Raw genomic sequence first — 13,070 nt, forward strand, 5'->3', positions numbered from 1 at the left:
TGATTCTAAGCAACTTCTAACACAGATCCTGAGAGTAGCATTAGATTTAAGATCTTGCCAGAGCACCCTGGGTGCATTAACCTGTGATGTTCAATCACCTGAGTGAAAGGATATTACTCAAGTCGCAGCTGGGCTTTACCCAGCGTGAGGAACATGGTGATCAAACAGTGCAGGATCTCCCTTCTCTCCTCCTCAGATGCCGGAAGCTGAGTGTTGGCGTACATGATGTCTTTGGCCTTTACACAGTGCTGCTTAGCTTGCAGAGCCTGACCTGTGAGAACAGTACCATATGTCAAATAAATTATTTGCAACTTTCAATTAGCCCTATTCACCATACAGCCTGTTTGACCTCAAACATTTTAAAGTGATCAGACCTTCATTTTCCCCCCTCCACCATCTCTTCTCTGCACCCATTTAACTATCTCCCACTCAGTTTCAAGTACGGCTGCAGTAGAGATTTTAGTATTTCTCAGGCAGTGAGGCCATTGAAACATCATCCAATTTTAAACACCAAGAGCCTATTCTGAGGCATAAGGGAAAAACAGTAGGTCAGGTTGCAGAGAAACAACAAACAGCATGATGCCTATTTATTATTACGTATATATTAACTTTCCAATATTGATAGGCCTAGATAGAGTGGACATGGAGAGGATGTTTCCTATAGTGGTCGGGAGTCTAGAACCAAAGGGCACAGCCTCAGTACAGAAGGACGTCCCTTCAGAACGGGGATGAGTAGGAATTTCTTTGGCCAGAGAGTGGTGAAGAGAACATGACCTGGATGGAATTCATTACCACAGACAGCTTTAGAGGCCAAGTCACTGGCTACATTTGAAGCGGAGATTGGTAAGTTCTTGATTAATAAGAGCATCAAAGATTACAGGAAGAAGGCAGGAGAATGGGGTTGAGAGGGATAATAAATCAGCCATGATGGAATGGCAAGACAAACTCAATGGGTCGAATGGCCTAATTCTGCTCCCATGTCTTATGGTCTTATTTCATGAAGCCAACAGACCGAGTTGGTTTACTCAACATCATTGGTGAGCTCCACCAGCAGTTCACTAATTCTTAAAGCACCTGACCAACACATTGTAACCATAGCTGATTTAATATGAGTACAATACACTATCCTGCACTGGGTGATCCACCTCAGAGGGAGAAATGGCCATAAAATGGAAAAAGGTAAACCATTTACACCCATTCATCCCTCTATTTGCCACACTGGAATACTTGAAGGTGTGGATGCAAAGGGTTAACTTATCCATTCTCTGTGATCGCGACCTGAAACTTTGACTGTTTATTCCTCTCCATAGATGCTGCCTAACCTACTGAGTTTCTCCAGCATTTTGCATGTGCAAGTCTAATGCTGGTCTCACCAGCTGAGGAGATAAACAAAACATCACAAGGAACTATTTCCTTTATATAAATGCAGTGAGCTGCTACGATGACTTTATCTATAAACACTTGATTGTAACATTATCTTAAAGGCTAATAAACTGCAGGGTCTTCAAGGTGAGTGGGATTAACTGGATGATTTTACTTAAAGAGCAAGCATAGTGATTGTGGGCTGAATGTCTTCACCTCGCGATGCATCATTCTACGAGGAAGCCGTCAGGCTAGGCTGGATGAAGGGTGATGTGTCAGCAGCAGCTGGAGTGCCCATTCACCAGGAGGCGGGTAAGAGCTCTTAACACTCTCCTCCAGATATTCTCGCTGTCACACTTTATATTTAGAGAGCAGATCAGTTAGTGTCGGGAATTGGATGCAATAATTTACTGCAGGACAGGAGTAAGTGGATGAAGCAAGATATAAAGGTATCAGATTCATTAATGGAGTATACTTTTTTGTAACGGTAACATTTTAACTGCTATATTATGTATCATTGCACAGCAGCATTCAGTTATCTGAGATTTTACCCGTAGCCGATATTCAAACTTTGATTGTTTTAGAGTAACACACACAAAATGATGAAGGATCTCAGCCTGAAAATGTTGGCTGTTTATTCCTCTCCATAAATACTCCCTGCCATGCTGAGTTTCTCTAGCATTTTGTGTGTGTTACTCTGGATTTCCAGCATTTGCAGAATCTTTTGTGTTCTTGACGATTCTACCTCAGGACAGTAATACAATGAGTTTTTTTTCCGAATGCACCCAGTTCAGAAGCAAACACAAGAAGAAAACTTAGCGAAATTCATTCCCTTTGCTTACTTAGAGACAAAACGTGACACATTACAGGACATGTGGGTGGAAGGAGGCTGTTCAAGGGAATGTGCAAAGTCACCACATCACTGTTTCCAACATTATCCAAGTACATTTCTGGTAAATTAGCAATAAGCTAATTAAAAGTTAATTTGTGACTGTATGTGCTGGATCATAACTACATTTGCTGTGTGTGACTATATGTACTGTGTTTTACCCCTTGGCCCCAGAGACAGGTATACAGCTAAATGAAACATGTGACCATACACCACAAGACAGATGAGCAAATTAGGCCATTTGGCCCATCAAGTCTGATCCACTACGGCTGAATGGCAATAAGTTTGAACCTAAACTTGATAACATGAGGAATGGAAATCAAAAGAGGATTGCATTTATATAGTACCTTCCACAACCTCCTGGACTCCTCAGAGTTATTTAATTGGCTGCAAGGCATTTGGGGCATTCTGAAGTGTACCATAAACAGCCTATGTAATGACCACATTGGTAGAACATCCCCATATATCTTACTGCAGTGTTATCACAAAACCTGAAACAAGGGTACACATTCAGAAAGCACTAAGAGCTCAATCTGAGGTAACTTTTAAGCAACATCTTAAAGGAGGAGAGAAAGAGAGACAGAAATGGAAGGTGGGCACAGGTGGCATTCCATAAATTAGTTCAAGGCAGCAATGATAGAGAAATTACAGTGGACAGGATGCAGAGATGGAGAAGTTGAAGGAGAGGAAGGGGAATAAGAACATGAAGGATTCAAACACAATGGAGAAAACTCTGAAGTTATGTTATTGCTGGAACTTCACCAGTATATTCAGGAAGCATGGTGGTGATGGGTGGACAGGAATTATTGTTAATTAGGACAAGGGTAGGAGAGATTTGGATTAGGTTCCAGAGATTAGGATGAGACTAGTCAGAAGATGCTGGAACAAGCAGTTCCAGAGACAAAAAACTTTGAATGGTATTTTAGAGGGAGATGAGGCAGAGATGGAGGTGGATGATACATTAAAGAAAAAGTTATTGAGGAAGAAGAGGACAGAAGTTTCCAACACATACAAACAAGCTGGATGAACTCAGCAGGTCGGGCAGCATCCATTGAAATGAGCAGTCAACATTTTGGGCCAAGACCCTTCGTCGGGACTGAAGAAGAAGGGGGCAGGGACCCTATAAAGAAGGTGGGGGGAGGGTGGAAAACCAATCAGAGGAAAGATCAAGGGGTGGGGGAGGGGAAGCAGGGAGGGAATAGGCAGGAGAGGTGAAGAAGGAATCTAAGGGGAAAGCACTGTGGGTAGTAGAAGAAGGCAGAATCATGACAGAGGTGATAGGCAGCTAGAAGAGGAAACAGAGTGAAAGTAGGATTGGGGAAGGGAGGGGGAGGGAATTACCGGAAGTTGGAGAATTCGATGTTCATACCAAGGGGCTGGAGACTACCCAGACGGTATATGAGGTGTTGCTCCTCCAACCTGAGTTTGGCCTCATCATGACAGTAGATTTGACCACAGCACCTGCAGTATACTTTGTGTTTACTTATAGAAGTTTCCACTTGCCTTTAAGCTCCAGGTAGCCTTCTGCTAGGCTGATATGGGCCTGTGCCATCCGCCAGTGGAAGTCCCCAAAACTGATCCTTGCCAGAGCCACACATCGCATCAATTCTTGCACTGCAAGCACCTCCTAAAGCAAAAGAAAGCTAAATGCTCAGGACATCAAAATTACACAAGAAGAGTAGTTAGTGGTGCTCCCTCGCGGCTCCAGGGACAGGAGTTCGATGCTGAACCTGTGTGGGATTTGCTTGCCCTCCCCATGACTGTGTGAACTTCCTCAGTGTGCTCTGGTTTCCGCCCACATTCCAAAGGCACGCAGGTTGGGAGGTTACTCAACCTACCCTTAATTGTAGGTCAGTGAGAAGAAGAATTAAGGGAAGGTGGTGAACATATGCAAAGAACTTAGCTGAGGAGCAACAGGGAAATAAGGAGGGGTAAACTGGACCAATGGGATTGCTTTGTTAAGAGCTCCCATGGGCTCAGTAGCCTCCTGTATTTTAATAAATAAGCAAACTCTCTGGGGCATCCAACCGAAGCAACTCTGGAATGCACAGGGATTAATGGGCAGATCTGCTCTTGCAGAATGACACATTCCCATTCAACATCAGGATGGTGCAACCCAGTGAAACAGAGCAAATCTGCCTGGCTGAACCGATGTTCCCATTGTAATCACCTGGTGGTGGGCAGAAACTCTGGCTGCAGTGCAGCAAGGAATGTCTCCTGGACTGAGGCCTAACAAGGAAGAAAAAGCACACTAGAACATAAAATCAAATATCATACAAAATTAATCACAGTCCACACAATCTGTGACAATATATCCAGGTCTCCTCTGCCTCAGTAGAATAACCTCTCTCTCTCTCCCCCCCCCCCCCCCCCATCTCATTTTATCTCCAATTTTCTCAATTCTGATGGAAGCCCATTGATCTGAAAAGTTAATTGTTTCTCTCCACAGATGCTGTCTGGCCTGCTGAATATTTTTCACCTCATATCTGCAGCACATTTTTTTTCCTTGGTTTATATCTTGGTCTCCCTCACAGAAGAATCCACTTGCAGTTCTACCTGATCAACATTGTATAGATTTCATCAGGTAGTTCACTGAAGTCTCCAACGTCTTTATTCATCCTTGATGCACCATGTGTCCTCTCAGCTTGCAGAATCATAACAAAATGTATGGCACAGGATAAAGCCATTATAGCTCATTATGTCTGTGTTAGTTGAAGTAAAAATTATCCAGCCTAAATCCCTCCTTTTGAGCACTATGTTGGTTTGCCTGTAGGCTTCATACACTTTCCAGAACTGATTAAATGTAATGAGAGTTTCTGATTCTCCAAATTCTCTTAACAATTTTTTTAGCATATCAAAATAAACTTTAATCATAATTTAAAAATATTTAAAGAATAAACCATGCAATGCCTTTTCATTCTACATTCAGTCAATGTTTTAAGTAGTGTTTCATTACATTTCTTTTAAATCAACAAGACTATTGTGGCTCATTGAGGTGATTCAGGGGTTTCCTTAAACCAAGCCCCTCCCTGTCCAGTAGTGAAAGAACCCTACACTGGGGTTGTTCCCCACCGAGCCCTTGTGATGGCTGCACCAAGCTTCAGTGCATCCGTTAACATGTCCTCCTGCAGCCTGGAACGTGCTAGTTGGCAGCATTCCTCTTACCAATTGCTTTAAATCTAGCTCACTGGACTCTTCCTAAGAGAAATAGGTCTTTCCTATTTTTTCCTCTGTCTAGCCCCTTCAAAATTTTACAGAGCTTAGTTAGAATTCCCCTTAACCTTGAGCTCTATAGAAAACAACTGCAGCCTACTCCAACTGCTAACAGTTCTGGTGAACTTGCCTTGTAAATCACTTTCACACCTTCTCAAGTGCCTCCTTACCCTATTTATAACGTGGAAGTGGTATACATTGAAAGGTACATCCTACCTCCCCATTGGCAGTGTGCATCCGTGCCCTCTGTTCAGCCTGTGCCAGCTTTTCCTCTGGCAAGATCATGATGGCCACTTCCTTCAAGGCATTTCTCTGCTTCCGCCTGACCTGGGCACTTTCACTCGGGGTGCTAGGTGTCTCAGGGCCTCCCGAACTTGTTCCGGTGTCACTGTATCTGGATGACAGGAAGAGACTCTGACTATGACTGTCCTTCATTGATACAGCACAACACATCGTTTTAAAATTGCAACGTCCCTCTATACTTACTTTTTGCCTCAGTTATCTAGACCACAAGACAGAGCAGATTTATGCCATTCAGCCCATCAAATCTATTCTGCCAATACATCATGACTGATATATTATCCCTCTCAACCCCATTCTTCAAGCTTGTCTCTAAACCTTTTATGCCCTTACTAATCAAGAACCCATGAACTTCTGCTTTAAATATACCCAATGACCTGACCTCCACAGCCGTCTATGGCAATGAATTCCACAGATTCACTGCTCTCTGGCTAAACAAATTCCTCCTCATCTCTTTTCTAAAGAGATATTCCTCTATTCCAGGGTTTCTCAACTAGGGTTCCGTGACTGGTCACCAGGGAGACTGCGAGAGATCATGATAAAAAAAGCATAGTTTTCGAACTTCAGTCAACACATGATGCTAGCGCTTGTAGTGATGGGCTATGACTGAGCAGCTGCATTAGCAATCTCAGCCCAGTATGCCAGTGCACAGTTGGACTGCGTTTATTTGGTTGAGTCCATTCTCAGTTTTTGACTCAAGATAGGGAGGCCATTGATAATAGCTGAGCACTGAATTGCTGGAGGGGAGGACAGTAGGCTGTTAAACTTGAAGTGCATTTTCCAAGCATTGAAGGGACCCACACAACTTGGGCTGTGAAGTCAGCCTCTCCCTTCCTGAATTACCTCCCTCAACTTCCCCTTACGCACCGCCGACTTATGAGAGTGAACTACCAGTGTAGTAGAAAATTGGAGGGAAATTTTCATTCTAAAGACGGTCCAGTGTGGCAATTTTTGAAGAGGAGGTGTGAGATGGAAGAGGAGGTTTCTAGGCCTACGGACAATTCTGATAAGGTTAATCATGAAGCATTACAATCTTCTGAGTCAAACACAAAGAATCCGTCTTTATATTCAAAGCTGCTTATCAATGTGTTTTACATGGATTGGTGACTGAAGTTGTCCTATTCCACTGTGCCTAGTCTGTGGCAAAGAACCTACAAATGCAGCAGTGGCTCCTGTAAAATTGAAAAGACTCTGAACTACAAATCACAGCCATATGACACGTAATAGTGCTGATTATTTTAAATGACTATTGGAATCGCAAACCAAACAGATTAAATATTTTGAAAATAAAGTCACAGTCAGTAAAAGGACCCAGGAAGCAAGTTATTTAGTAGCTTTAAGACCAGTTCATTTGAGAATGTTTAAAATACTGGAGAAAGAGCACACCAATTTCCAGTTCCATACAGAAATCTGGTGGCTTAGCAGAGGAACAGTTCTCAACAGGTTGTTTGAGCTGAAAGGTGAATTGCAGGAGTACTTTCAAGATTTTGCTGAGTGCTTTGAAGATGAATAATGGTTGCAGAAACTAGCCTACTTAGCAGACACTTTTCATCATATGAACCAATTGAACAAGTCTCTGCAAGGCAATGGAGAAAATGTTTTGACTTCACATGACAAGATTCTTGGATTTAAAAGGAAACTGAATCTTTGAAAAAAATTATGTTGCAAAAGGAAATCTTGAATGTTTCCACTGCTGTTTGGCTTGAGAGTGAGGAAGGATATCACAATGTCTCGAGTCTTAATGAAACTGCAAAAAAAAAAATTAAGAGTATTTTTTGCCCCTTTCAACACAAGTGTATGACTGGGTGAGGGACCTGTGGTGAACTATGTGCCTGTCGGGACACGCCCCTGCTGACTGCTCCTGTGGCTCCTCCCACAGGCCCCTGTATAAAGGAGACCTGCGGCCTGAAGATCGGCCTCAGTCTCCAGGACCTTGTATGATAGACACTCACTCCTGGTTCCTTCTTCCAGTCAATAAAAGCCGATATCTCGCCTACGTCTCAGTGTGAGTTATTGATGGTGCATCAATTTTATTGACTGGAAGTTTTAAAACATGGAACCCGTTTTGCGTCCGGACCGGTTGGATTTGGACCCTCAAGACCCTGACGCAGCTCTCGCTTTTGAACACTGGCTTGCATGCTTCCAATCGTACTTGGCGGAGCTTCGTGCGACTGAACCCGCCGTTATGCACAGAATCCTACTCTCGAGGGTCTCCTCCAAAGTTTACTCCTTTATCCGGGACCTGCCGACCTACGAAGGGGCACTGGACGCCCTTAAACGACAGTACCTGCGGCCGGTGAACACCGTCTACGCAAGACATCGCTTAGCTACCCGGCAACAGCGGCCTGGCGAATCGTGCGCTGAGTTTCTCCGAGCACTACAGACACTCGTCCGAGCTTGTGACTGCAAGACGCTCACGGCAGAACAGCATGCGGAGCTGCTGGTGCGAGACGCCTTTGTGACGGGACTGAGGTCAGTGTACATGCGCCAGCGGCTGCTGGAGAACTCGGATCTTACCTTAAGCTCGGCGATAGAGAAGGCCAACGCTCTAGAAGCTGCGCGGCATAACGCCGACGCTGTCCAGTCGCGCGATTCCCCGCCGGTTTCGTGGACGCCTCAGACCCCGCCACCGCCGGCTCCCGGGAGCGAATTCGCCAACGCCGCCGCCAGTTGCGATTCCACGAGCTCCCCGACCCAGACCACGGCTGTGGCCCGTAAGAAACTCGTGCTTTGTTATTTCTGTGGCCAAAAGAAACATCCTCGACAACGCTGTCCAGCGCGAGAAGCGACCTGCTCCAGCTGCGGAAAGCGGGGCCACTTCGCCAAGGTCTGTAAGTCTCAACCTCGAGCGGAGTGCAGCGCTGCGGGTGAAACGTGGGGGCCGCCATCTTGCATGCCGGGATGTGGGCGGCCATCTTTGTCGACGTCAGCACGCCCCGCCCCCGATCCTCGGATGCTGACCGGGTACCCCGGATGTGAGCGGCCATCTTTGTCGGCGTCAGCATGCCCCGCCCCCGACCCTCCGATGCTGACCGGGTACCCCGACGGCGATCCAACTCTGGCCACTGTGACTCTCGACCAAAGCGCCCCACACCAGCTTGCAAGATCCATGATGGACATCCAGGTGGAGGGGCATTGGACTGGATGCCTGTTTGACACGGGCAGCACTGGGAGTTTTATTCACCCGGACACAGTGCAACGCTGCGGACTTGCAACGCGGCCGGTCAGTCGGAGGTTCCATTTGGCCTCTGGGTCGCAGTCCGCAGACATCCGGGCGGGTTGTGTAGCGACTTTGGTGGTGCAAGGCACAGTATATCGGGACTTTGAACTGCTGGTCATGCCTAATCTGTGTGCACCTGTGCTATTGGGGCTGGACTTCCAGAGCCATCTCGAAAGTGTGACTATGGTATACGACGGGCCCCTCCCACCACTCACTGTCAAGAATCCTCAGTTTTGTGGGACTTCTTCACATACCCCGCTACTGACCACACACACACACGGACACACACATCCATCCAGAACCAGGCCAACAGCTGCGCTACCGACACTTGCAGCCTCTCCACTCTCAAGATCCCTCCCCCACCGCTGTTCGCCAACCTGACCCCCGACTGTAAACCTGTGGCAACCAAAAGCAGGAGGTACAGCGCGGGGGACCGGGCCTTCATTCAGTCGGAGGTGCAGCGGCTGCTCAGGGAGGGGATCATTGAGCCGAGTACAAGCCCTTGGAGGGCCCAGGTGGTTGTTGTTCGGACTGGGCAGAAAAATAGGATGGTGGTGGACTATAGTCAAACCATCAATAGGTTTACGCAGCTTGACGCATACCCCCTACCCCGCATCGCGGATATGGTCAACCAGATTGCTCAGTATAAGGTGTACTCGACAATAGATCTGAAATCCGCTTATCACCAGCTCCCCATCTGCCCAGAGGACCGCCCCTACACCGCCTTCGAGGCGGGCGGCCGGCTCTATCACTTCCTGCGCGTCCCTTTCGGTGTCACGAATGGTGTCTCTGTCTTCCAGAGGGAAATGGACCGGATGGTGGACCAGTACCAACTGCAGGCCACATTTCCCTATCTGGATAACATCACCATCTGTGGTCATGACAGGCCAGATCACGACGCCAACCTCCAACGGTTTCTCCAAGTGGCCGCAGCTCTGAACCTTACTTATAACAGGGACAAGTGTGTTTTTGGTACCACCCGCCTTGCTATACTTGGGTATGTCGTGGAAAACGGGGTTATTGGGCCTGATCCCGAACGTATGCGCCCCCTGTTAGAGCTCCCTCTTCCCACCACTCTCAAGGCCCTCAGACGGTGCCTGGGGTTTTTTCCTATTACGCCCAATGGGTCCCCCATTACGCAGACAAGGCTCGCCCCCTGGTCAAGTCTACCTCGTTTCCCCTCTCTGCTGAGGCCTGCGCGGCCTTCAACTGCATTAAAGCGGACATTGCCAAAGCTACGATGCATGCAGTGGACGAGACCGCTCCCTTCCAAGTGGAGTGTGATGCCTCCGATTTCGCTCTGGCTGCTACCCTCAATCAGGAAGGCAGACCAGTAGCATTCTTTTCTCGCACCCTCCAAGGCTCTGAAATTCGGCACTCCGCGGTGGAGAAAGAAGCCCAGGCCATAGTGGAGGCTGTTAGGCACTGGAGGCACTACCTTGCTGGCAAAAGATTCACTGTGCTGACCGACCAGCGCTCGGTTGCGTTCCTGTTCAGCAACCAACAGCGGGGCAAGATCAAAAATGATAAGATTTTGCGGTGGAGGATAGAACTCTCCACCTACACCTATGATATCCTGTACCGGCCTGGCAGACTCAATGAGCCCCCTGATGCCCTATCCCGGGGAACATGTGCTAGCACACAGCTCGACCAGCTGTACGCCCTTCATGCACAACTTTGCCATCCGGGGGTCACCCGATTTTACCATTTTGTGAAAGCTCGGAACCTGCCGTACTCCCTGGAGGACATCAGGACGATGACCAGGGACTGCCAAATTTGTGCCGAGTGCAAACCGCACTTCTACTGTCCTGACACGGCACAACTTGTCAAGGCCACCCGCCCTTTTGAACGCCTGAGTGTTGACTTTAAGGGCCCCCTTCCCTCCACTGACCGCAATGTCTATTTTCTCAGTGTTATTGACGAGTTCTCACGGTTCCCCTTTGCCATCCCCTGCCCCGACACCACTGCCACGTCCGTCATAAAAGCCCTGCGCCAGCTCTTCACTCTGTTCGGGTATCCCTGCTATATCCACAGTGATAGAGGGTCCTCCTTTATGAGTGAGGAGCTGCGCCAGTACTTGCTAGCTAGGGGCATTGCTACCAGTCGGACCACGAGTTATAATCCCCGGGGTAATGGCCAGGTAGAGCGGGAGAATGCCACAGTGTGGAAGGCCACACTTTTAGCCCTTAAGTCCAAAGGGTTGCCGGTCTCTCGATGGCAGGAGGTCCTCCCTGAGGCACTGCACTCTATCCGCTCTCTGTTATGTACGTCCACCAATGCCACCCCTCACGAACGCCTATTCTCTTTTCCCAGGAAGTCTGTCACTGGGACCACCCTACCAGTTTGGCTGACGTCCCCGGGGCCAGTGCTGCTCCGGAAACATGTGAGGAGCAATAAATACTCCCCGCTGGTGGAGAGGGTTCACCTTCTCCATGCGAACCCCCAGTATGCTTACGTGGTCTTGCCTGATGGGCGGGAGGACACGGTCTCCATCCGCGACCTGGCACCCGCAGGTGCAGCAGACCACTACCCTGAAGGCTCTCCGGTAACTGTGAACCCTGCATCAGAGGTGACACCGTACTCACCAGGCCCTACACAGACTCCTCACGACACTTGTATACCGGGCGTTTCGTACGCATTTATACCAGGCGCCTCGCACATGCATGAGGGATCACCGGCGCCTAGTGGGCAAGAACACGCGCAACCCCCGTCCCCTGTGCAATCGCCAATGTTGCCGGCACCTATGCGGTCACAGCCGGTGCTACGTAGATCGCAGCGACAGATTCGACTGCCTGATCGGCTTGACTTGTAAGAACCTTCGCTACATGAGGACTTTTTCAAACGAAGGGGGGGTGAATGTGGTGAACTATGTGCCTGTCGGGACACGCCCCTGCTGACTGCTCCTGTGAGGCCCCTGTATAAAGGAGACCTGCGGCCTGAAGATCGGCCTCAGTCTCCAGGACCTTGTATGATAGACACTCACTCCTGGTTCCTTCTTCCAGTCAATAAAAGCCGATATCTCGCCTACGTCTCAGTGTGAGTTATTGATGGTGCATCAGGACCCTTTTTCTGAATCTTCTGCTCAGCCTGAAAACTTGACTTTGAGAGAAGAGGAAGAACCTTGTGAGCTGCACTCTGATCATGCACTCAAGATGAGATTTACTGACCTGCCCCAGGACAAGTTCTGGATTTCTGTAATCCATAGGAAAACAATGAACATATTGCTGTAGTTTTCAACTTCTTCATGTGTGAGCAAGCTTTTTCATGTATAACAAATATCAAGAGCAAAGATAGAAATCGTCTCATTTCAGTTGAAGGTGAAATCAGTCTGTACTTATCTCAAGTTCAACCCAGAATCGAGAAATATATTATGTTTGCCTTATGAATGTTTAAAATTTATGAAATGTAAAGAGATTAATTCAAGAAAGGCAAGCTAAGCTTAATTATCTGATATTTTTTCAAGAAAGGTTGGTTAAAAATTAATTCTCTACTCAAAAGAGCATTGACAATTTTTTGGATTATTATATCTACAAATTACAGATCATGATAATGTACCATGAGCTGTAGATATAATAATTTTTATTCAGGGGCTCCCAGAGATCTGAAAATTATTTCAAGGGTTCTTCCAGGGCAAAAAGGTTGAGAAAGGCTGCTCTAAAATGAGGTTGTGCCCTCCAGTCTTAGACTCCCCCACCATAGGAAACATCCTCTCCACATCCACTCCATCTAGGCCTTTCAATAATCGACAGGTTAGTGAGATCCCTCTTCATTCTTCTAAACTCCAGTAAGTAGAGGCCCAGAGCCATCAAACACTCCTCGTACATTAACCATTTCAATCCTGGAAACATTCTCATGAACCTCCACAGGACACCGTCCACTGCCAACACATCTTTCCTTTGGTACTAGGCCCCAAACTGCTCACAATACTCCACGCGTGGTCTGACCAGTGCCTTATGAAGCCTCCGCATTACATCCTTGCTTCTATATTAAAAGAGTGCTAACATTGCATTTGCTTGTACTTTGGTTTCACATAAAAATATCTTTTTTTCTCAACCACAGGGAATCCACAGAGAAGCTATAAATGAA

At 47.2% G+C, this 13,070-nt stretch overlaps 1 protein-coding gene across 6 annotated transcripts in view; it reads right to left on the reverse strand.

Annotated features, from left to right (window-relative positions):
- ttc23 (tetratricopeptide repeat domain 23) overlaps nucleotides 1–13,070 on the reverse strand; it is a 190,957-nt gene that overhangs the window by 50,065 nt on the left and 127,822 nt on the right. For 5 of the 6 annotated variants that reach the window (XM_059946679.1, XM_059946676.1, XM_059946680.1 and 2 more), the window contains 3 exons: nucleotides 5,681–5,858; nucleotides 3,755–3,878; nucleotides 115–271 (listed from right to left, as the gene is read on the reverse strand). In XM_059946679.1, coding sequence (XP_059802662.1) covers nucleotides 115–271; nucleotides 3,755–3,878; nucleotides 5,681–5,858 — 459 coding nt within the window. The remainder of the gene's footprint in view (nucleotides 1–114; nucleotides 272–3,754; nucleotides 3,879–5,680; nucleotides 5,859–13,070) is intronic. The other variant, XM_059946682.1, reaches the window with a different exon arrangement.

This window comes from Hypanus sabinus, chromosome 21 (assembly GCF_030144855.1).
Source record: "Hypanus sabinus isolate sHypSab1 chromosome 21, sHypSab1.hap1, whole genome shotgun sequence".
Lineage (NCBI taxonomy): Eukaryota > Metazoa > Chordata > Chondrichthyes > Myliobatiformes > Dasyatidae > Hypanus > Hypanus sabinus.